The 26,286-nt window shown below is 45.3% G+C and overlaps 1 protein-coding gene across 3 annotated transcripts in view; it reads right to left on the bottom strand.

The window, feature by feature from the left end:
- LOC146812955 (C-type lectin domain family 2 member E-like) overlaps window positions 1-26,286 on the bottom strand; it is a 256,306-nt gene that overhangs the window by 109,381 nt on the left and 120,639 nt on the right. The window contains exon 1 of one of the 3 annotated variants that reach the window (XM_085619989.1): window positions 914-1,156. The exons of the other annotated variants lie outside the window; for them this stretch is intronic. Coding sequence (XP_085476115.1) covers window positions 914-1,106 — 193 coding nt within the window. The 5' untranslated portion in view covers window positions 1,107-1,156. Of the gene's footprint in view, window positions 1-913; window positions 1,157-26,286 lie in introns of those variants that run through there. 3 annotated transcript variants of the gene reach the window in all.

The following is a 26,286-nucleotide window of genomic DNA, read 5'->3' as shown; positions in this document are numbered from 1 at the left end:
GGTAAATAGCTGGGTGTATGGGTGGAAGGGTGGCTGGATGGGTAAAAGGGTGGATGGATGAGTGAAAGGATGAATGAGTGAAAAGGTGGATGATGAGTGAGTGGGTGGATGGATGAGTGAAATGATGGATGGATTGATGAATTGATAAGTACAAGGGTGAATTGATGGACGGATGAGTGAAAGGGTGGATGTAAGGATGGATGAGTGAGTGAAAGGGAGGGTAGATGGACAAAAGGATGAATAGATGAGTGAAGGAGTGAAAGGATAAATGGATGAGAGAAAGGATGGATGAGTGATAGGGTCAATGGATGGATTCATGAGTGGATGAGTAGATGGATGGGTGGATGGAAGGAAGGATGGCTAAGTGAAAGGGTCGATGGAGAGAGAAAGGGAGGATGGATGGATGACTGAAAGGGTGGATGGGTGGAAGGATGAGTGACTGGGTGGATGGATGGATGAATAAGTGAAAGGATGGGTGAAAGGGTTAATGGCTAGATGGATGAGTGAATGGATGGATGGATAGAAGAGTGGGTGGATGAGTGTACAGATGGATAGGGTGAAAGGGTGGATGGATGGATAATGGATGAGTGAAAAGATGGATGAAGGGATGGATGAGTGAAATGATAGATGGAAGGCTACATGATGGATAGCTTTGCAAATGGTTGAATATGTTTGGATATGGCTGGGTTTACTTATATACTATTGCGCGACCGACTATGATGTGTCTGTAAAACTTACCTATTGTCCTGAATTTGTGTCCTGAATTTTGACCCTTTGTCCAGAATTTTTACACTCACCGTCCTGAATTTGCACCAATGCCAGTTGGTCACCCTAAAAGAGCCCCCGCTGAGCGGTACTGGTGCTACAGTATGGTACCCACTGAAAGCGCTGGCCACACCCGCCCCCTCCTCACCTGTCCCCTGCAGCCCGACATGTTCAGCAGTTCCGTTGTCCACGGAGGCTGTCGACAGGGTCGGGGCCCCCTCGGAGGGCACTGCCCCGAGGGTAGGGGCCCTAGACAGGGGCACGGTCTCCTCGGAGGGCACTGCCCCGTGCCCCAGTGGTGCACCCGGCGGGGGCTGTGGGTGCAAGGGTGGTAGCTCCATCGTACCCGCTGCTGCCCCGGGCCCCGCGGCGGCGAGGGTCTTCTCTGAGCGCTGTTCCATGGCTTCGGACATAGCACCCGCTTGACGCGCCTTTTATACTACCGAGTCGCCGTCAGTAACGCCCACTTTTTCCCCTTTCCGGAGCCCTCTCGACTGGCAGGAACGTCCACTTTCCCGTGCAGTTCCGTGACGTCACCTCTTCTTCGTGTGTGCGCGGCACGGCTTCCGCAGGAAGGCTCAAGCTGCCTATGGCGCAATGAAGGCTTCCGCCACAGCTAATAGTTGCCAAGGCCTCCGATTCCTAGAAGTGGCATTTTCATTATTTCACTAGAACTATGAGCGACGTTTCAACGACTTCCAGTGACACTTTCTCGTGAGCAAAATCAAGCAATGAAGACGAGGGAAACCTATATATGAATCAGCACAGCTAAGAAAAGCCTGGAGAAAGTGGTTTGATTTCATGTAATACATTGAACCTGTTTTAAATCAAGTCATGTCTCACTTAGGAACCAGAGCGGCTCTTCCACAGGGAAGGTTTCCCTATTTATGTTAAAAATAAAAGCTGCGACAGTCACATAACCAAATTACAATCCCTAAAAATATGATTTTTTTCCATGAATAACATTTCTCATTTAATTCTTAATTTGTAAAGCCGACACTCCGTTTTTAAACGGTTGTGCTTGAGCAATGTTAGACATGTTTTTGATGTGATTTTTTTTTATTTTTGGGCTGTGGGATTGTGCACCAAAGGTGTTTGTTAAAACCCAGTGGCTGCAATGTGGGGTGGGGTGGGGGGGGGGGGGGGGGGGTGTTGTGGTCGTTTGGCACCAGCCCGGATTATTGGTGCCTGCCCTGGGACTTATTTTTCATCATCAGAATGACAAAAAGAAAGTTAGAAAAGCAAGAATGGAGTAGTAAGAAGCACATGAAAACAGTAACAGAGAAGAAAAAGTGATGTAAAATAACATGCAAGAGATAAAGAGACATGAATTGTAGGGTGATGAAAAAAAGAGGTATGAGGGGGAACGTAGACTAAAAAACTCTTGGTTTTCTGCAACTGTGGCACTTAGCAGCGCCAGAGACAGCGATCAGCAAAACGGAGTCTGTGCCCTTATGTTTTTTTTTTTTTTTTTTTACAAATTAAGCACCGCTTCCTGTGCTCGTTATGATAGTTTGATAAAATTAATAAAATAACATTTTCCAAGGTGGGAGGAAGCGGTGAGGCTTGGCTGTGATTATGCAGGGTAAAGTCACTCAGTGCCTCTGTAACATGCGGTGGTGAGTTAGAGTGTGGCACTGGCTCTCTGCTTTGAGGGGGCATGAGTGTATGAGAGACGAGTCTGGCACCTCATATGGCGAGGCAGCAAAGGGGAAGCAAATCAATCGGCTTGGCGCATGCTGGTGAAAGAGTAGGGTGCCTAGTGAGTTAGTCACGGACGTGCCGCTGCCTCGGCTGCCCCCTAGCCGGGACCGCTCTCTCCGCGTGCTCTCGCTCCCCTTTCGGATTCCTTTTTTTTGTGCATTTTTTTTTGCATTTTTAGAAAAGACGGTTGTTTACAGATAGACATCCCAAGCCGCACAGCGCGCTTTATGAAATGATGATTGCAATATTCTATAAAATAAACTGACCACATTCCACAAGGCGCTATTTAATTGAAAGGTTTTCTAGGCACTAGTAAACAAAGGCGTCGAACAGAACCACACGTGGTTCTGATGCAACGCTCGGATCTGGGATGCAACTATAATTTAAGTATGTTATAGTATATACGTACGCCAACCATTTCAAACACGTTGTTGACACTTTTAAACAAGCATTTGCAATGCAATAGGTCTCGCACTGGTGAAAGTTAGAGCTACTGGCGATGTAAATGGCAATGTTTCCTACTTATGTTTTTTTTCTGCAGTCGAGTGGTTGTGGGCATGCATGAGCGGTTTGATGTTTACAATCAGCAGGTTTGAAAACATCTAAACAAAAAGCAAGCTAATAAAGTGGATGGATCAGGAGGCAGAAAGTAAAGCCAAAAAACCTGGATTAATCACAGCTTCCGAGCGTAAGTAAATTGTGTGATATGAGGCAAATATTTTATTTTACTGATAACACCCTAACCTGGCTGCAGCAGCAGCTAGACAGGTGGCATTTGTAGAGCGGTTGAGGTGGTTACTCCTCTAACTAAAGACAGACTGCAAACAATCACATCCCTCAAAATGAGAGCTAGTTCTATAAAGAATAATAAAGACACCGCTTTTGTCGAAGGGATGGGGAAGAAACAGACCAGTGGCAGCTGGTGAATTTTCTAAGTGGTGTGGCGAAAACATGCATCATGAATTGCACTGAGCGAGGTAATATGAGCTGGTCCCTCTCTCCCATTTGGAAGTAGAGAGGCTTCTGGCATTTATCTGCACAGTAGCACCAGTGGCCAAATGTACTATATGCCTAACTACAAATGTGTTTCAACTGCACCCAATTTCTCTCTCCCGGAGATGCATCTCTTTAGTAACGCTATGTTGCCTTTGTGGCCTCGTTTGCACAATAGGATACTGTATACATTTATACAGTTTACCCATTCAGTCTACTGGCTAAAAGCTCAGAGAAACCAGCACTGGTTTCTGTGACAGACGAGACCCAGGGACACCAGACTCTGGAGCCTGGGGACGACAAAACATACGTTGACAAAATGTTTCATATCTGATCTAGTAGACAAAGCAAATAGCTTTGGCACGGGGAGACTGTTCAGCGAGATTTGTTAAGAGCCATGGTCGAGAGTCACTGTGTACAGAGCCATTAAGTGCACCAAGAACATTGGACAGCGAGTGCAACGTCTGCTGCGCCACAGGGAGGAGCATGTGCAAAGCTATCACCAGGAAAGGCAACGCTGTAATAGTAAAGCAAGTATTATAGAACATCAAAAAGAGAGGGAGTTCAATCGCAAATACAACAGGTGGAATCACATTAACAGAATTTGCATGACCTTCATCTAGAAATAATTGTACTTCTTTAAAGCATAAACTTGACCGTATATATTGTAGCGCTTTAAATGAGCACCAGTTCAATTATGTAGAGTTTCAGACACTGGTAGATTACGTGATTTGCCCAGAATCAAAGGCTGTTGAGGCTACGCCTCAGACTAGAACCTCGGTCCCCGGTTTCAATGTCGGCAGGTCTGGCCATAAGGCCACATTCTCTACCTGTATTAAATAAACATAAGCCAATATTTTCTTACTTTATTGCCTACTACATTAGAATATGTAATCCTTCCACTTAAAGCTTTATAACTCAGGCATTAGTCCACGAGAGAGACAATGTAAGTCACTAAACAGCGTGGTTGCAATTGGTGACAGACTGATGCAAACAAGGAAATTTCACAAGGCCGTGAGAGATGATGGCATCACGCGGGGCTTCCATATTCAGCGTCCTCTAAAACCGAAACTTCTGTGACACTAGTATTCACTCTGCTGCAGTCCCTCTGTTATGATAACTAAGGGCTGTAAAAAGGTAAGCACAGACATGCGCCTTTCAGAGCCTCGTTTTTGCTTACGATGCAATAATGAACAGAACGAGGTAAATTAATCAGCAATGGTTTACAGTGCTACCAATACAATACATTGTAAATGTATGCAAATTAGAAGACCGGGCCGCAAAGCTATAAGGCAGAAGCCGCTGCCGAAACACAAAATGGGGGAGAATCAATACAAAGCTGAAAGAGGTCTCGACCTCGGAGGGTGATGGGGTGGGCAAATGGGATGGGTGAGATGGTGTTGGGCACAGCACGGGAAATGGGGGAGAAGAGTCATGGACAAGCTGACAAAAAAGATAAATGTTACCGTGTGCAGTGAAACCAGTGCTCATGTAAATCGGTCGAGATCGCTTCCTATAACACTGCAACAAAAAACAAACAAGCGGCCGTGAAAGTGAAAGTAATCGCGATAAAGCGCGGCGCGCGCGCCCGCGCACATGCACTGTAGCCCTAGGCTGGCCTGGTAGCACTTTTTGGAGCCCTCTCAATAAGTCTCGCCAGACCAGCGCATGCGCTGGGTCAGGCGAGACCTAACAAATAGGATGGGCCATACACACGGGGCAGGGGTCCGAAGCTGCAGTTCTGGTTGGAACTTACATTTTATATATTGAATAACCTCTGAACATTAACCTCATCCTGGCGCCGTAAGATGTTTTCTACGCACTTATATACGTAAGACTCGGACATACATACGGGTCTGGGGCCCGACGGTCCTGATCTGGGGATCAGCTATAATTTAAATATTCAATAATATAAGCACAGCAACGTCTACAAGGCGCTATAAGAAATATTTTAGGCTCTTGTAAACACAATCCTCGGACATACACACGGGGCGACGGGTCTAGCGCTGCGGGGCTTGGAATAGAATTAGAATTTAAATATTCAGTGGCATGAGCAGGCCAGCCTCGGCCAGGCGCTATTGAATACAATTGTTGTGCCTTGTGAACGCAGGCCTCGGAGACGCATACGGAGCTGGGGTCCCACGCTGCAGTTCTGCTTTGACATTATTATGCACATCTTTTCAGTAATATAACCACACCAATCTCGCTAGGAACGAACGCAAACAAAAAACCCAGCACACATTCGCCAAGGGCGGGATGCAACCCTTCTTGTTTGTGAAGTACATTTAATTATTTGTTAAGTAATTTTAATTTAGTTATTTGGTAATAGAAACACACCGGCCTTCAGAAGGAGCTAGAAAAATACCTGTTTTGTGGCTCTCGTAAACTCAAGGCGGACAGACAAACACACACAGGGCTGGGGTTCAACGCACTAGTTCCGGTATTAAGCTACAATAAAATATTCAATAATTTAAGCACATCAGGCCTCCATAAGGCGCTATTAAAAATGTTTATGGACCCTTGTAAACATCAGTTGCAAACACACACACCGGGAGGGGAGCCCAACGCTCCGGTTATGAAACTAATTATAACTTTAATATTTAATAATAGATAGAAGCGCTCCAACCTCAACGAGGCGCTACAAAAAAACAACCCTCAGATACGCACATACACGGACACAGAGTGCCTGCGCTCCGATTCTGCAGTGTAATTATAATTTAAATATACAGTAATATAAGCACGCACACATACATAAGGCGCAAAAGAAGCATACATATTTCTGGCTTCTTGTGCACACAGGCTTTAAACATAGATACAGAACTGGGGTCCAACGCGGTGGATCTGGAGTGAAATTATCCTGTGAATATTCAGTAATATAAGGACACCACCAAAAAGCGCTATAAAATCATGTTTTCTAGGCTCTGGTAACACACGCATCGGACGGATACACACGGACCCAGCGGTCCAACGCTCCGGTTCTGGTGTGGAATCAGAGGCGGGGGGGGGGGTGAGGGTGGAGAGGGGGTGCCGTGCGGGATGGAAGGATGTTCGTCTGAAGGAAGGGGCGGATGACGGACTCATCTAGTTTTTATTATAATTATTTTTGTGTGTCTGAAGGTGGTGTTTACAGCAACCCAAAACATGGCTTTTAATAGCATCTTTCAGAAATTTGATTTCTTACATTTTAAAATATTCAAATTATAATTACACACGAGAACCTTAGCCTTGGACGACGACTGTGTGTCTGTCCGATGCCTTTGTTTATCAGCACCAACAAAACCCGTCAATAAATAGCTGCTTGTGGAAGTTGGGCAGTTTATTTTATGGAATATTAAAATCTACAATTTATAAAGTTTAATGTTCGCATTTTCATTGGAATAGGTAGATCTTAAATAACCAGTCTTTTCTAAACTATACATTGTTTAGAATAGTAACCAAGACATCGTTTCGCCTTCACAAAACACATCATTAAATCGATTTTAACGCGTTTTCTTAGTGGAATTTCTCCTACAAAGTCCTCATTTCAGTAAACGGAAGTGGTTCGTTATAGCATTTTCTTGTTTTATTTGTGTTCGTAAATTGTGTATCTTCATAAATTGTAGATCTCTTTATTTTGATTTCATATATTTGTTAAAATTGAAATGTAGTTTTGGCTGCATGATTAGTAAAAAAAAAATGCAATTGGATATTCATCACCATCTGATCTTTATTTCAACGTTATTTCAGCCATAAAAGATTACAAGTTAAAACAAACATTTCATCACATAATATAAAATTGTCACTTCATAATATACAATAAAATTGCTTAAAAACAGGAATATACAGTCACCCCTGGCTACTATTCGCAATTATAAACCGTCTCTTGGACCACATGGCTATCAGAAACTTCGATAGAGCAAAGACAATATGCCCTGCCGACTCGAGAATCATGCAGCCAAATGTTGCGTTTGTAAACCCTGAAGGACTTCGTGAGGGATTTACCTGAAACCTCCCTGCACGCCTGTTCTGGTTCATACCACAGGGCAGGTAGTCCCATTTTCTCCAGTTCCTGTTTCACAAATACAAGCCAGGGAATTTTTGCTGCTTTAGTATGGCTCAATACGTCCTTCAATTCAAGCCTGTAATTTGAGAGTTCTGGCGTTATCCAGAGCCTCCGCCAGAACCTGAGAGGTTTTAGGGCTAGCTCATCCTGGATAGGACTTAGTCCTAGACCTAACCTTAATGGTAGGAGAGGTGTACTTGGGGGAAGCGCCAATAGCTGTCTCATAAATTTATTCTCCACATTTAGGATTTCGAGCCTGTAGGAGTGCCCCCAGAGTTCCCCCCCATAGAGGGCCACTGCCCTTGCCTTGACTTTATAAATCTCAAGCGCGGGATTCACTGGCTTGAATGTCGATGCATTTGACATCTTAAGGATGCCCCCCGTTAATTGAGACAGTTTGAGTTGGGACTTAACCTGTTGGGGTCCCCACGAAAGATTTTCATTTATCTGGATCCCTAGGTATTGAAAGGTCTGTACCCTCTCTAGTCTAACCGAGCCCAGGACAGGTGTTGGGCGGGTGGATGCCGGGGGATTAAAAATCAGAAATTTAGTTTTTTCTGCGTTGATTTCTAAGCCACGGCATCGGCAAAAATCTATAAACCCGTTCAATACGCGTTGTATCCCCATAGGGGACTTGGAAAGCAGGAGGGTGTCATCGGCAAACATTATCGCCGGCACCCTCCTGCCTGCCAATCTGGGTGCGTCATTATTGGGGACTGCGTCCAGGTGCGATATTACACCGTTCACATAAAGGCAGAACAGGGTTGGTGCCAAAACACACCCCTGCCTAACCCCCCTGCAAACTGGAAACCTGGAAGACAGTACCCCATTTCTCCCACATCTGACCTGTGCAAAGTTCTGTACATGCAGCCTCATCAATACCCCCAATATTGCATGTGGGACTCCCATGTCCAAAAGCACCGCCCACAATTTCCCCCTAGGAACCATATCAAACGCGGACCGGAGGTCCACAAACACCATGTAGAGGCTGCCACCCTCTACTGTGACCGTCCTCCAGTATAACAGAATTAAACGGAAGATCTGGTCCATGGTGGATGTGTTCCTCTTAAATCCGGCCTGAAATGGGCTCAGAATATCGTGCTCGTCCATCCACTCCTGTAAACGATCTAGGATTAGTCGAGAGAAGATTTTTTGGGGGACGTCGATGAGGCTGATGGGCCTGTAGTTGGCTGGGAGCAGAGGAGAGCCCTTCTTGAAAATCGGGATGATCTCTGCTCCCAGCCAAGTACCCGACACCTCCATGCCTCCCAGGATTGCATTAAATAGGGTGCAGAGGTAAGGAGCCCAAATCCTTGGCTGATCCCTAAAGAGGTCGCCAGGGATTTTATCTAAGCCGGGAGCTTTTCCCGTAGCCAATTTCCCTATGGCAATATAAACCGCCTCTGGTGTAAATTCCTGTTCATCAAACTCAGCGACTGGCAGTGTGTATAACTGTATGCGGTCTAGGCCAGTAGCTGCTGCATATAAGGTCTTAAAATGGAGTTCCCAAACCCCTGCCTCAATATTGGGTTCAATCGCAGATCTGGGCTCACCTGACCCCGTACTGACTATTGCCCAGAATCTACGCGCCTCTTTCACGTCTAGGGAGGAGGAGAGATTTAACCATCTTTCCATGTCCCACTCTTTCTTAGCGTGATTCATTGTTTCTTTGTATAATAACCTTAAAGAGCGGATTTTTGGTTTATCTCTCCCATCTTTTACAGCCCCCATGAGCTTCGTTTTTACCTTCCTGCAAGAGACATTATACCAGGAAGATACAGGCACCCTACTCTTCCTGCTAGGGCTAAGCGGGTTAAAGAATTCCAAAAGACAGTCTACCAAATCCTGATGTACGGTCAACATGTTTCCAAGAGAATCTAGTGCCAAGGGCTGAACCATTATATCACTGGCCTTCGTGAGGAAAGGTAAAATTGCACTATATAATTTAGGTAGTGCATCTTGGGAAGCCACCAATTTCCCCCACTTGACCCTACGTCTATTATTGGTGGGTATCAACCCATCTACCATATCTGGGGCAACTTCATTCTCATTAGCCCTTGGGCGTGGGAAGTCCATCCTCAAACTCAATGTGTTATGATCGCTGTCTGGCCTTGATATCACCTCAAAGTCAACAACCTTCGACCATAGGCGTGTCTCCACCATAATATAATCCAATCGGGATTCTTGATCTCTTATTAAAGGTGTACTTTGAGGGGATATCAGAGGGCATCCGACCATTACAAGCCCTAATTGAGTTGTTTAGTGTTAGGGTCGTGATCTGCATGGCCAGTGGGGACCAGGACTTTGCATAGGGAGACTGGCATGGCGGGATTCCCCAATATTCGTCCTCCCCCGTCAACGCTCCCTCATTCAGCCCTCGCATCGGCTCAAAGTGACAGTTTAAGTCACCAGCCACCATATAGTGTGTATCATTACTGAGGGAGTCAAGAAAAATTGACAGCTCCCCAATGGTACTAGACTCTTTGGCCACACTTGTCAGGAGGGAGTAAACGCTCACGATTGCAAATTAAGAGGTTGGCCATGTCAGGAGGACACACTGGATGTCATCAGAGTTGATCGGGATAGACTCACCCTTGCAGCCTAGATGTAACCCAACCCAGGTTGTAAGGCCCCCAGATGGTCGCCCCTTGCCTCCCCAGCGGGCAGCGATGTTGAAGGCCGCAAAGCCTACTCTGCATTGGTCTTCCCTTGCCCAAGTCTCCTGAAATAAGCATATATCATTACTGTCCACAAAAGAGCCCCACTCCGGACAAGCTAGTTTATTTGGGAGACCCGCCACGTTCCATGACATAATAAGCATATGCTTCGTATTAACAGGATTTTGACGTGCTATAACTACAGGAGTGTTGTCACTCCCCATAGGGATATCGGCACCGGTGGTTTCTAATGGTAGTGATGGCTTCTGATCCTGTGGTGTCCTCCCTGTATCGAGCATATCACTACTCATACTGCTCCCTTGTAGGGCATGGTGGGCTCTTTGTGAAGCTGTCACTGAGTGGCTTCCCGTTAGAACCTTAATAGCCTCAGTTTTATCATCCTGGCTTGAGGTTTTACCTAAAGATTCCAGCCCGGTTAAGTTCAGTCAATCAACCTGTTCCAGGCCACTGAACCTATTGTGGCATGGGATATGGCTCTGGGCTAACAAAGTGTGGCCATACCTATCCTTCCCGTCCCTCCCCCCTCACTGATATTATACAAGAGACCAGCCATCATCCAGGTTTCTCAAGTGTTCACTGGGGTAATAAAACAAAAGGGGGCGAGCTACGATTTTTGTACCTGGGCTGGATACACTCCAGTTACAGATATATTCTGCAGTCTGTGAGTCCCTGAAATTAACCAGTACACAATCGCCAGTTGAGGTTTTTGGAGTACGATCCACCCATCCCACCCTTTGAACCATTGATATTTCACTAGTGATATGAGGGGGGAGTGGCCTATACATATTGAGCCAATGGGTGGTTTTATTTTTCAAAGAACTATATGTCTCAACATTCAATGCACTTTTTCAGGGACCCCAGATAGAACAGCCAAGTATGGAATCACCTCTGGTGGTAGGTCAATTCTAGGCCTATTTCTAGGTTCCTCTGTCATGCCCCCATCCGTCAGGACCCGCACATTGTGTCTAACCGTATCAGTGTAGGCCACTCCTGCACTATTGGGGACTAAATGCTGATCTGCCCTGGGTCCTACTCCAGATTTGATTTGCAATGGATTTGGGGCTGCGACATCACACTCCCGGGATATACTATAATTGCCATCTATCGCATAAGTCGCAGAAATAACTGGTTTGTCATGCGTCTCGACCCCTCTAGTTATATTAATTAAATTTCGATCGCCCCGTTCTGGTGTTTTATTAGCAATACTATTTAAGATACCCAATGTAACATGCTCAAGCTGACTCTCAATCCGGGCAAGTCTCTCTTCCAGCGGACGAAGTGAAACACACAGAAGTGCAGTGATTTTCATACATATAGAGTCCTCCCCTGATGATATGTCCGTAGATGCAACTGGACCTTGCGCAATGCCGCCCCCAGAACTTACTCGTTGTAAGGGTAAATCAGGCATGGCACACCCCCCGGATCCCTCATCATCCTTGGAGCTAATTAACTGTGTGTTATTACTGCAACATTTAGATGGTTTGGCTTCCCTGGCTCCTGCAATGGGGTGCTTCTTTTTCGATATCGCACCCGTACCTTACCCGCGGAGCTGGCGGGTAATAGGCCTCTCCATAGTTTGGACGTCATGGAATCACCCGAGGTCACAGGGAAACCATGCTGACTCAAACGACAATGAGGTGAAAACACATCCAAATGCTGTACTGGAGATTGGTTATGCGCAGACATTTCAGGATCAGTGCTTAATTTTTGCGGGTGCTTTCCGGTGCTTAGCACCGGCAGTTTCTTATCAGGGCCGGGTCTACACTCGGCACCCATCTGCTGCAATAATGATTATTGCATTGATGTGTTTAATTAAGTTTACCTTGGAGCAGCCACAGAGTGTTGTTCTCATGACCATGATCTCGAGTCCCGAGTGCAAAATCATTAAATGTTTATTAATGGCGGCCTTTAGTAGAGTGTTGCCGCCGGTGCCCGGTGGGCGGGCTGCGGTACACGGAGTCATTACGCTGGAGTTTTGGTTCTTCCGGGGGCAGGGGCTCTGCAGCACCAGGCAGCGTGCGCAGATTTTTTACAGCTTGCCACGCCCCAGCATACCCGCATGCGCGCACCCCCACCCCACTCCACCGCGAGTCATCCATTCAACAGTTATTAGCAGCTGCACCAGGCCCGCCTACCGGAACCACTCATGTACAGTGAGGGCACCTGCTGAATGCGCCACTGGGCAGAGATAAGCTGAGGTACGTGGGACAAACGCGGCTGCCTATTCCCGGGCACAGGAGTACTTCAAGCTCCTTGAACTGGTCTGTCCTCTTCGACCTTTGGGTGGTGCCGCTGCACTATTGAGCATTACACATTATCCCCAGTGGTCGGAAAATGTACAATTCTCATCCCAAAAGTACACAGAATAATCACATATTGAATTATTCATCTCATTGATCATTTTATTGAGAGAGCAATATTTTGTACCTTTTTCTGTGCCGTAGGCTTTTTAGTGTTTTAATCAGACCTCAAAATGTACATCGGATTTATTGCATTTGCGCATTCTTGTTTTAAAACAGGTTTCCATCTGCTTTTACGTGCACATCTGTGATGGACCCCTGGGTATCGAAATGTTCTGAGTAGGAATAACAGTCTTTCGCATGTCCTTGGTCTGTCTCTTTACCGGATTATTCCTCAACCTCTTCAAAGGAGATGTACAGAAGGACACTTCCGTCAATTTGATTGAGTTCATTGAGGCTGCCAAGATAGTTTGCTGCAGCAATTAGTTGTTTGTCTGTCCGTTTTTTCCTAGTATGTGTCTCTAGTAATCTGTGATTCTGTTTGCAATAGTGAGGTCATTTCACGGTGGGATGATGTTTGACCTTTCGTTATGGCTGATACGTGTTTTTAACATTGGTATTTAGTCACTGGACAGCACCACACTGTTTCCTAGTTACTCATAGCTCAGGATATGCAGTTGCTCTAAGCCCCCTGGCTTGTTTGGAGCGTGTTTCTTAAACGTAAACTATTTTTTTGCAACAACAAATGACGCATTAACATTTCTATCATGAAAAGTATTGAAGGTAGAAAAGCAGAAATAAAAAAATACAGATTACCATCCCCACTCGTGCTTTCTGGAGAGTGAGATGTTGGTTACATCAAAACATCTCGGTGAGGGCAGAGGGGAAGAAGTTAAAAATTAACCAAGCATTAAACATAGACTGAGTCACATCTTTGTTCATTTCGTAGACAGCAGTGCAAGGGGCCTCCATCAGCTGGTACGGTAGTAAACGTTTGCCATGATTGTTGTTGAGTGGGCCCCCAATGCTTCTGGGCCCTAGTGCCGCTGCGCCGGCTGCACCCCTGATAGATACACCCTTGTTTGTAGCAATGTAGGTGAATTGAAAAACTAGGAGACATGAGGGGGAGAACGGAGTAGGCTAGGGAACAACTCAAAGAACATGGACCGAGGTCATGCGATGAGGGGTGACAGGTCAAGAAGTGGTTAGATGTTATAGAAGGTCTTAGAACCTGTGAGATTGCATTTCAGGTGGCATTTAAATAGCAAAGTTTCATTTTTTTCTGAATCTACAAATACCCGCTCACCACCAAAATGCACCTGGAATAGAGTTCTAGAGAGTTGGGGCTGACCCTGAGAAGGGCTGGGAGACGACAGCATGAGATGTCAGTTTTTCTTTTTTTTACTACATTCTGAGGGTTTATTTACTTCCTCAGTGCATTATGAAGTAGATGTTCTTCACAGTACACCACACTCTATTAATGTCATATCCATCACTTTGTGTTACTACATCGCAGAATTGATGATGGTGAAGCATATAGCATTTGATTTTCTTCGTTATAGTGTGCCCTGCTGGAGCTGACCATGTTTTCGGTCTAGAACAGTGGTTCTTAACCTGCGGTCCGGAGACACCTGGTGGTCTCCGAAGCCTTCGGAGGGGGTCCGCGACTGCATAGAAAATTAAATATTATTAATAAATTAATAAAATGTATACAACTGATGAAGCAAAATTGAAAATTTTAAAACATTCTTTTACTGTGAAGGTATTTGAAACTGGGGGCTAAAAATAAGGCTAGTATACTCAGATTGAGTTGTGGGAGGGAGCAAGGCAAGTGCATCAAACAGAATATAATATTGATGAGGGACCTCAATTGAACTGAGAAAAGCGCCAATCTTTCCATTAAAATTACAATTTTATTTTGTACATCTTTTTGTGAATTAAATGAAACATTTAATCTTTGTATGATGTTTGTTGCTGTATTTTCTGTGTATTTTATGCAGATCAAAAATTCACAGCTTCCAGTGATATCTCAGTAGGGCTCCCATGATTCCAATAAGGGTTCATTTTGGGTCCCCAGGTTCCAGTAATGATTAAGAGGGGTTGCAGAGAAGTCACAAAAGTTAAGAACCACTGGTCTAGAATAATAATGTAATCACAACAATTTTACACTAAGGACAATGCACAGAGGTGAGAGCATATTTATGGAGAAATTCTAACACATGATCACATTTTAAAATTTAACAGAGTACTGTCAACACCATCCTCATAAGACACAACAGGAGCACAGACACATACGTTAAAGATAAGATCAGAACATCAGACGTGCGCAACCATTCACTTTTATTCTAGTCTCTTGTCCTGCTATCAAGCTGCAAGCTGCATTACATAAGGATAATTCTCTTTAGATGTAATTGCAAATGGCCACGAGACATTCAAAGCGTACCTGGTTCCTGCATATCAATCCCTTGCATGCCTTTTAGGCACCTGATATCCGTCCCAGATAGCAAAGGTTCTTGAATTCTGGAGAGGATTAGCCAATGCAGACACCTGCAGTGCCTTGGCCATGTTCTCTTGTATACAAAGGATCATGATATTGCTACTTGAATTTCTGTGTGCCTTACTTCTCAATGGTTACTTCATTCACTTGATGAGTATCTGGACCATAAACTACTCTTTTTACTCAGCTTTTGTGTTTGGACATCACGTCAATTACTATTTCTAGCTTGCTCCTAGAGATGGAGAGCTTTACTTTCCATATGTGCAGATCCATGTTTGCTGTAGCATGGAGAATTTGTTAGGCTCAAGGGATAAGATCAGAAGTAGTATTAGATATCACTCAAAGATGTGAATTTCTCTACAGCAGAGCCATCTTCAGCAGTTTCTTGTATCCTTCAATCTACAAATTGTTCACTTGGGTGGAAATGCATATGTTAAAAAAAATATTTATGATTTAAATGCATTGCTACACATCTCCCAGTGGCTGCATCAGAGAACTGTGCAGTTCAACTTGTAGGTTCATGAATGGTGTGTAGCAAGAATCCCATTGTCTAAGAAGCATGAGGCCAATCTGAAACGTCTCACTTGGTGCCAACTATTTAGAGATCTAGATGGTGATGTTGAGTTTGGTGGACAGGATACTCTGTTACAAATGCAGGCTGGCTGTGATCTCTACAGCTGATGGACAGCAGTCTGTCAGGGTGGCAGACGTAATGTCTGTCAGGGTGGCGGATGTTATGTCCTCTGCCACCCTGACAAACACAGAACCATCTGCCAATTTCTAGATCTAGGGCCCGATTCACAGAACTAACATAAGACAAAATCCTAAACTTACTCATTTTGGTATTCACAGAAGGAACGTACTCTTTTTGGTATTCACAGAAGGCACTTACTGAGCTATTCTGCACACACAGTCCCTTACTCCTGTGATACAACTGGGCTATTCGGTGCATACAGTCCCTTACTCCTGTGATACCACTGGGCTATTCTGTACATGCAGTCCCTTACTCCTGTGATAGCACTGGGCTATTCTGCAAATGCGGTTCCTTATGCCTGTGATACAACTGGGCTATTCTGTACACAGGGTTCCTTACTCCTTTGATACGACTGGGCTATTCTGCACATGCAGTCTTACTCCTGTGATACAACTGGGCTATTCTGTACATGCAGTCCCTTACTCCTGTGATACCACTGGGCTATTCTGCATATGCGATTCCTCACTCCTCTGGCACAACTGGGATATTCAGTACTGGGCCATTTGGTACACTCAGTCCCTTACTCCTGTGATACAACTGGGCTATGCTACATGCAGTCCCTTACTCCTGTGCTACAACTGGGCTATGCTACACGCAGTCCCTTACTCCTGTGATACAACTGGACTATTCTGTACATGCAGTCCCTTACTCCTGTGATATAAATGGGTTATTCTGTACACGCCATCCCTTACTCCTGTGTTACAACTAGGCTAGTCTGCGCACGAGGTTCCTTAATCCTGTGATACAGCTGGGCTATTCCTCACACAGGGTTCCTTAATCCTGTGATACAACAGGGCTATTCTGCACATGTGATCCCTTGCTCCTGTGATTCCACTGGGCTATTCTGCACATGCAGTTCCTTACTCCTGTGGTACAACTGGGATATTCAGTAAACACGGTCCCTTACTAATGTGATACCACTGGCATACTGTACACTCAGTCCCTTACTCCGGTGATACCACTGGGCTATTCTGTACACGAGGCCCCTTACTCCTGTGATACAACTAGGATATTCTGCCCACGCGGTTCCTTAATCCTGTGATACCACTGGGCTATTCTGCAAATGCTGGTCCTTACTCCTGTGATACCACTGGGCTATTCTGTACACAGGGTTACTTACTCCTGTGATACGACTGGGCTATTCTGCACATGCAGTCTCTTACTCCTGTGATACGACTGGGCTATTCTGTACATGCAGTCCCTTACTCCTGTGATACCACTGGGCTATTCTGTACACACAGTCCCTTACTCCTGTGATACAACCGCGCTATTCTGCACACGCAGTCTTACCCCTATTATACAATTTGGCTATTCTGCACACGCAGTCTTACTCCTATGATACCACTGGGCTATTTTGCACATGCGGTTCCTTACTCCTGTGATACAACTGGGCTTTGTGCACATGTGGTTCCTTACTCCTGTGATACAACTGGGCTATTCTGTATATGCAGTCCCTTACTCCTGTGATACCACTGGGCTATTATGTACATGTAGTCTCTTACTCCTGGGATATTCTCTACACCTCCTCCCTATGAAAGTGGTTTACAATATTTCATTTGGGAAAAGCATTTGACAGTCCTTATTTTTCTGTCAACTCTTCATGGGGGTTTCTGTGCGAACTGTTGTGGAGCTCTGGGGCAGAAATGATGTTTAATCTTTTTCAGGGGGTTGCTATCAATATCTGGTGCACAGTGTGGGATTGGGCACGCTTAAGAGTGGTCTACACTAGAGGACCTGCTAGCTACATCTGGAGTACCTACACCAGAGCGAGTTCCTCCGATTTAGAGACACGTGCCCGTTTTTAGTGCCCACAGTTCGGCAGTCCCAGCTCCCCAGAGTTTCTCCTGCCTCTTCACCTCCTTTTGTAGCAGGATGTATAGTATTGTGCACTTTCCAACATCCTTAACTCAGGGTGCATGCTCGCATTCTTTCTTCCAGCCCTAACACTTTTGGTTCTTTCAAATGCGGATAAATTCTTGGAGCTCAAAAAAAAGTAAGATTTCGGGAGAGAGGCTCCATACCACCCTACTGTGCCTTCCCCCCCTCCCATTACACATGGTAACTTCATTGAGTACTATTTTATTATTAGAATTTGTATGGCGCAACGAATCATCCCCAAGGGGATCTCTCTGCACCTGGCTGGCACACAACAAATTGAAAGCGATCATTAAAACATCCAGGTTTCCCATTTTAGCTTTCCTGATTCACCGCGTGCAGAGCAGTTTCCGGTTACTCGATCTCAGTTGACTCACGGGGATGAAAGGTTTTAATTTCTTCAATAGGTAGGCGGGGCCCGTCCCCTGAAGCGATTTAAACACTATACACTGGAGCTTAAAGACTGCTCTCTTCCTAATAGGGACCCAATGCAATTGTCGCAAGAGAGGTAGTGACGGGGTAAGTGCAGGTTTGTTGAGACCAAGACACGCTGCTGTATTTTGGACAACTTGCAGCCTTGATAATAGATCTTCCTTCGCTCCTACCAGTAGCGAATTTCCATAGTCTAGTCTACTGACTAGAAGCGCCTGTATGAGGGGTTTTCTGGCCACGAGGGGAATCTAAGGGAAGATTTCTCAGCATTCGCATCATGCCGACGCAGGTGCCTGAGATGGTCTTCAAATGCTCCTCCATGGAAAGTTTATCGTCAATTATGATGCCCAGATTTTTCGCCCGCCTTTTTGGTATAGGAGCTTCCCTGGGTTCTACAGGCCACCAGTCTGAGGTCTACAACTCCTCAGCTTTCCCAAACAGCAATGTCTACGTTTTATTGGAGTTGAGCTGAAGGAAGTTCTTACTCATCCATGTGGCTATTTTTAGCATACAGGTCTTAAACTTTGCTCTGGTCACCGCTGGATCCGTCTCAAAGGGGACTATCACTTTAGTGTCGTCCGTGTACGAGATCATCTCGAAACCACATGATCTAATGATGGTAGCCAGAGGAGCCACATAGATATTGAACAAGGTAGGACTTAAGTTGGATCCCTGGGGGACCCCCTTGTCCACTAACGCAGTCTGCGACACAAATGTGTCCGATTAGACACATTGTGTTCTATTGGTCAGAAAACTTTGCAGACAGTTTAAGGCCATTCCTCTGACACCAATCTTTTGTAGCTTATCCAAAAGGATTCTATGAGAGATGGTGTCGAAAGCTGCCGACAGGTCAAGAAGTACTAACATCATGGGAGTCCCCTTAGCCCGTGACATCCTTATTGTGTCAGTTACTTCAGTCAATGCAGATTTGGTGCTGTAACATGCACGGAAGCCCGACTGGGAAGGATCAAGTAAGTTATATTGTTCCAAATATCCAGAGTGTTGTTTATTAATCAGTGCCTCCATAATTTTAGAGCATCATGGGAGAAGAGAAATAGGTCTATAATTTTGCAAGTCTGCAGGGTCAACTAGTGCTTTTTTCAACAGTGGTTTAAATTGCGCCTTCTTCCACTTAAGAGGGAACGTGGCCATATCTAGTGATCTATATCAGACTTCCGTAAGTGAAGAGGGCAAGGCCGGAGCAAGTTCTGAAATAATAAAAGGAGGGGCCAGTTCTAACGGGGAGCCTGATTTTGTGTGCGCTAATAGGGACACTACTTACTCTGCGGTAATAGCTGTGAAGAGTCTAGACTGGGTGACAGGAGGTCTTCCAGGGGCGGTACTACCACCTTAAAGACCTCTTCCGAACCAAAGGAGCTGTAGATTTTATCAATCTTTTGTTCAAAATGATTGGCTAAGTTGTCACATAACCTTTGCATAGACGGGAGGGAAGGATTGTTGGCTCCGGTGTTGGTAAACTCCTTAAGGATCTTAAAGAGCTCTTTGGAAGAGCACTTCGCTTCCGAGATTCGGATGCCTAAATGTTCTCTTCCGGCTGCGTTGCAACTATTTAGATAGGCTCTATGTGCTGTTCTATAGGCCAATTTATCTCCCTCCAGCTTTGTTTTCCTCGATTTTCTCTCGCTAACTCTACACATTTTAAGCAGCAATTCGCTGTATTACAGAACTGGTTTTGCGTTTGAGTACTTGCTTATATTTTACAGTTCTATTCAGAGGCCCGAAAAATCACAGGAGGAAAAGTGCTAATACCCTGAAAGTCAAAACTGGATTAAGTTGTATCGCTTGGCATTGGGTCGCTTGGCAGTCGTGGGCACCGAGACCTCCAGTGGCGTAGCTGGGGGGGGGGGCGGTGGGGGCGGGCCGCCCCAGGCGGCACTATTTCGGGTGGGGCGGACAAAGGCATTCAGATACGGCTCGGCTCACTTTCGTGGACGTTTGGGGACGGGCAGAGAAGGAATAGGACTCGGGCAATGTCCTCTTCTTTTTTGTGCTGGCAGCTGTCCCTCCCCCCCTCTCTTTCTGTCTTGCTCCTCACTTACTGAAAACCATAACTTGAAGAAACGGTTCACAACCTCTCTTTCCTTCTTTCATTTAGTTGCTTCCCTGTGAAATGGATCCAAAAAAGAAAAACACTCTTGCGGGAAATGCCCTTTTTCTGACATTTTTCTATTCCAAAGTGCAGCGGGATGGAGAGAAATAGAAGGTTTTCAATATGAAAAATAAATACATAACTAAATAAAGCAAGACAGAGTGGTTGCAAAGTGGCCAGATTGGTTTTATTCACATCCAAACACATCAGCCTCACTTTACAGAGTTTGCCAGTGAAGCGCTACTTTTGTTTTCTCGTCTTTCTTTGAACAGCATTGTTGTCCCCAGGTGGGGAAGTGCACCATTCCCTAGGGACTGCAATACCTGGTTGATGGGTAGATTGGAAAACAAAATGTGTACCATGGCTCTGTTTATGGATGTGGTCTTTTTAAACCATACTGCTTACGTTTTGTAAGGATATAAGCAATGGACTTTGAAACGGTTCCCTTCAGGGCCCTGTAGTCATGTCCTTAACTTTTCAGGTAAAACCACTCGCTGATTTCTGAATAGTGAGTGAGAGATCGTTAAGGTAACCATGTTGTTTCTGCTTACATTTCACATGCTTTATTAGTCTTGCATTCCCTATGACTGTTTGCTTTTACTTTTTTTTTTAGGCCGCATATTACTCTTATCAAGTGCATAATTTGAATTGAGCCACATCCAAGTGTTTATAGCGGGCACAATTAGGTTATAGCTGAAGGCAGTGCGAGTTTCTCTCAGTGGGGCAGTATGGTGTTCAGTGGGGAAGAGGATGTGGCACTATGGCCAGAGCTGTCGAATTTGAAACTGGGGAACTGGGTTCAGCCTTCATGACCAGTCCACTAGACCACTCTACTGAGGGAGCATATTCCCATGCTAGACCTTACAAGGCCCCACTAGACCTTAGAAGGCTTGATGTCTTAGCACAAGCAGGTGTACCCTAGTGGTGTCAATTGTGAGTTAACCTTGAAGGCCTGTCCACCACAATCCATACTGAAGTTAATCTCCAGTATTGCGGGCAGGCCTACGAAGCAGCACACCCTAGAGCAAGTGATCCAGTCACTGTGACTCTGTCACTGAGATCACATGAACCTTGAGCAGGTTAGGGCGCTGAAAATGGTGTGACCGCACTGGGTACCTATGTCAGGTGGGTGCGTAGTGTTTGCAAGTATATTATGGATTAAAAAAAACTTGCTGCCTCCTTCCTGGCCTCCAGCAATTTTCAGAAACAATAAAAATGTCATGATAACTTTGGTAATTAATGTTCTTCCTAGAGAGAGATTCGAGTTTTGTCTAGTTGGAGGGTTGACTCCTGGAAAGGTAGCACAGAGGGTTAATATGCCTGCTGCAAAGAACATGTACCATGCAGATCACAAAGTGCACTGCTTTAATGGGGGGACCATGATGAATGGTCATTTAATGTCAGCTGTGGCTGATGGATCCCTGAACAGTGTCATGTATGTGCATGTTTACATTGTGCTGACAGAATTACCAGGTAATTGTTCATGCAGCTCTCTGATGGATGTCGCATGCGGTTTTTCTGAGGCCCCAGATAGATCATGCAGTCTGTGTGTTCTCTTTTGTGCTGCCAGTCACCACTGTATTCAACTGTGTAGCCTTTGACCGTGTCATGTATGTGCATGTAGCTTGCATGATCGAGGTAACTATTAGCGGCGATACTACGTGTCTCTCGGTCCTCTTTCAAGTGCTTGCCGTCCTTTTTCCCCAGCAACCCCCCCCCCCCAGGGGCGGCAATCTGATGGATAGCCCCGGGCGCCACAAGCTCTAGCTACGCCTCTGGCTCCATACCTTAGAATGTGTGAGGTTGGAATCTCTTTCCGGGACTCGATATCTAACAACCCGCAAGGGGAGTCAGAAACACTGGAGCTGGATTCTCTGCAAGGAGGATGACAGCATCTGGTCAGTGCATCAGGCTGGAAAGTGATCTCCTTCCGAACTTGCCGTGACGAACCGCAAGTAGGCGTTCAAGCTGCACCATACCAGAACTGTGGTTTGCCAGGGCAAGTGCAGGTATATTTATACCTGGTAGGTGTTTAGGAATGCCTGTATTGACGTAAAAGTCGGGCATCAGAACGTCATGAATGAACCCCTAAGGAATAGGTGTTCATGCATAATAATGAATTCTTGGACAAATCAATATCCAAGCAAGGGAAATACCTAAAGGCTTAAGGGTCTGGTTTTCCAAGAACTCGTGACGTGGATGGACGGATGTAGGAGACCATGCCTGTATTTGGTTAGCATGGAGAATGCCTAAATAAGGGCAATATGAATTGTAACTATATAAGGGCATAAATTGGGAAACCCATATACGGAATCTAAATCTACACACAACAACCCCAGGGCTCTTACTGGCCAAACTGTTTAAGCACACAGGCCTTTTATACAGTCAGTCCAGTGCGTCCATGGGAGACAGTAGGGATGAAGTGCCAGTATTAGGAACAGCTGCATTAACATAGCCCTCATTCTGTTGACCCCTCTGCAGTCGGGAGTTTGCTTTGAGTTGTATTCCGGTTTGTTTTTTCCCCAGCATAGTCACAAGTACATAGTTCAAAATGGATTACATTTTCAACTAAATGATTAGTACATAGGACAATGTGGATATACTGCAAGAATGGAGTTGGGCGTCCTTTTGCAAATACAATATCAGATCTTATTATAGATAGACAATTGCAATTGTGTTTTAACCAATAGATCACCTTATTGATCAATGCTTCCATATCCTCCCTGTCACCTGCATTCAATTTTGGAACCCGTACCATGTAAATGGACCCATTAGATACACACTTGTCCCTAGGTAATTGGTATTCAGACTTTAGGAAAAACTCCTTATAGGAGGACAAGAAGCAGAGCCGGTTGACATAGTATGAGGGGGGACCACAGAAGAAGCAGAACGATGCAGTCGTCTTCTGTTTGAAGATTCACGCACTGACATCTGGTTGGTAACCCACTTGGGTAATAATGCAGGGGGATTCGTAAATACAAAATTGGGGATCATGGCCTGAGGGAATGATTCCTTTCACTGAATCCGTTTTTCAGCCGTCGAGGAAGTGTTATTATTAAAAGGACTGGGACCAGTAGGGACCTCTATGCAACGTTTCTCCTGGTCTCTTCCAAGAACGGGGCCAGTAACCAACCCTACATCCCTGTCCACCCCATAACAAGAAGAAATCGCCCTGCTAAGTGGTACTGAGCCATATATTGAGGTAGTGGCCTTATTGCCGGGGACAGATGTACATTTGCCCCTACTATTAACCCACTTTCCAACATCCACACCAAGCACTGTTAAACAATACTGTCTAGAAGTATGGATGACATGTGACTCCTATACCCTGTAGTTAAAGGGGGCCTCGAAACAGGTCTCGATCGGGCTCTGTTGTGTGCCCTGGCACAGGCGGGCCATTACTTTCCGGACTGCGGTGACAGCAGGCACATGCATGTGCACTGCTCACACTGCTCACTAGTAGAAAAGTTATGGCATGAGGTCATGCAAGGCGAGGTTGTAGGGGGACGGGAAATCCTTTAAAGAGAGTCATTTTCTCTCTGAATTGCCCTTGTCTTTTTTAAACTCAGGAGCAGCAGCATTGCCGTGGTGTCACCAGGGCTTTAAGTGGGAGCTTTTTCAATATTATATACAAGCCATACTTGCTGCTTATTTATCTTATGCAAGTAACAAACATTCACAAACCCAATAGTTCTGACTTGTTGTAGGTATGATGTTACTAGTTGTATCATATATCTGGATGCAATGACAAACAGCAAACTACAAGTCGGGCGGCACACTATGCTAAGCACAGATTTTTAGCTTAAGTGTTTTTTAAGCCACGCCCTAATTACATTGGCCACGCCCCTTTGAGACACCCCCCAGTTTTTTCATCCCACTTAAAGGCCTGAGTATACCTGTGAGTGCGAGCTGAGAGTTCCCTGTAGGAAAGGAGTACGTTAATGCAGACATGCCAACCCTCCTGATTCAGGCGGGAGACTACCGATTTCAAGGCTAGTCTCTCGCCTCCCGAGTCCTGCAAGCAAAAACCCGATTCCTCTGGGTTTCAGCTGAACTGAACTGAGCTGTGTAACTGCTAATTCGTCCAGCAATAGTCAGAGTGGCGATGCAGCGGCTCTAGAAGGGGTGAAAAACCAACAAAGCCCCATTAACAAGCGAATGGTCTTTTAAAGACCTGTGAAGTACTCAGAGGCGGCTCGGGAAGCTGTTTCAACCCGGGCTGCCACACACGGAGGGAGGGAGAGAGGGGGGGTTTGCACTGCCAGCAACCTGCCAGCAGGCCAGTGCACAACACTTGCCTCACCGTCTCTCTGCCTGCCATTGCGCTCCATGCTTCTGAAAGGTAAGAAAAAAACGTGCATTTGCGTTTCAAATGTCCAGTCCTACAGCAGCACACTTCCAAAGCCCATACATGACAGAAACCCGATTCAAGGCCCCATTCTCCCGATCTTTTTTTCAAAAATCTCCCACTTTGCTCTTCTGAAATGTTGGCATGTATGTTAATGAGCGTGAGCATATCCTGTAGGAAAGGACAAACTGCACGTGCTACTGCTGCATACAGGATATTGAGCGTGGGCAGTAAATATGTTGTGGGAGAAACCACAACTAACTGACATGGGAAACATCACTTTGTTAAATCTGCGCATATAAACAGCGCGGGACGTTATAAACAAAAGAGGGGAGAAAGTGGCGTAATGGCCAGAGCTACCATAGTTGGAACCGGATTCAAGCCACGGCAACATCCTGCGTTTTTGGGCAAATCACTTCATCTCCCTGCGCCTACCAATAAAATAACGAGTTTGCGCTATAAAAACAGCAAACATAAATAAACAGACAGTCAGCAACACACCCACACCCTTGTAAACCTGGCACACACGCTTTGAGTGAAAGGACACACCCAGGGCTCTGTGCCACACCCACAGGCGTGTAACAGATTGGTAAATCACACAAGAACCAATGGAGCACAGGAGGAGCCAGGCCCAGTCACAAACGTAATAGACGGAAGTGACACGCCCCCAGCCCAGAAAACACAAGCTGAGCACACCTACCCCTCACAATATACAAGATACAGAACTCTATGGATGCAGTGCACGCAACGACATTCGTTTTATTTATTTATATGGTAATTTACCTGTAAACCTCCGTAATCCATACTTTACTACCCCCCACCCTGCCCCTGCCCCTCCCCCTCCCCACGTCACCGCCCTGCAGCTACTCCTACTACCGACCGGCTGCTTGCTGGTGAAAATACCGTGCTTAATGGGCGTGGGAACGCAGCGTAATAAGTGGGTGGACATTGATCTGCTCCCGTCTGCATGTCACGAAATATTTACTATCTTTTTTTTAAACGTGTGTATTTTTTTTCAGTCGTACCCCGCGCACGCCGTATTTATGGGGTGCGGGGAGGTGGTGTGAGTCTTGGGTGCACCGTGAAGAAAGAATGCGCTGTGGACTTGCACCTGCTTCAGTGCGCCTTGGGGGGGGGGGGGGTGTACGTGTGTGTGTGTGTGTGTGGTTTTCTTTACTTTTTTATATATATATATATATATATATATATATATATAAACCGCACTCCTCTTATTATTCACTGAAAAAACCATAGGTTTCACACACGTTATAGTTAGGAATTAGCATTTAAAAAACCTTAGAAATTCAGTGAAAAAACCATAGGTTTCACACATGTTATAGTTAGCTGGACATTTTACTCGTAAAAAACCAATGAAATTGCCCCGTTATAGTTAGTTCAGCTAACTATAACTCGCGCGCCCGCAATGCACTGCTGATGACGTCACATATTACATCACTCATGACATGGTCAGTGACATCACTCATGACATCACTGATGACATCTCAAATGACATCACTGATGACATCACTGATGACATCATCCAGTGAATGTGGGTTTTTCTGAAAATTAAATATGTTTTATATATGTATATCTCAAGGTCGATGGAAGAATAAATGGGTATATAAGTGTCTAAATGGATGATTTGTTTTTGAAAAATTGATTGTTTAACTGACTGATTAAGTGTATCATAGTGAATACATGTTTTAGTGAGTAATGTTTAAATATGTATATATCTGTATCAGTCTCTCACTTTGTGTATAAGTGGCTGCATGGGTTGGTGAGTAGCTACATGGGTGTCTATATAGGTTATTAGTTGGTTTTTTGAGTATCAGTCTGAGTGTCTGCATG

Source organism: Triturus cristatus, chromosome 7 (genome assembly GCF_964204655.1).
Source record: "Triturus cristatus chromosome 7, aTriCri1.1, whole genome shotgun sequence".
NCBI lineage: Eukaryota > Metazoa > Chordata > Amphibia > Caudata > Salamandridae > Triturus > Triturus cristatus.
Note: the sequence above shows the minus strand (reverse complement) of the source record. Positions and strands in the feature narration are given on the sequence as shown.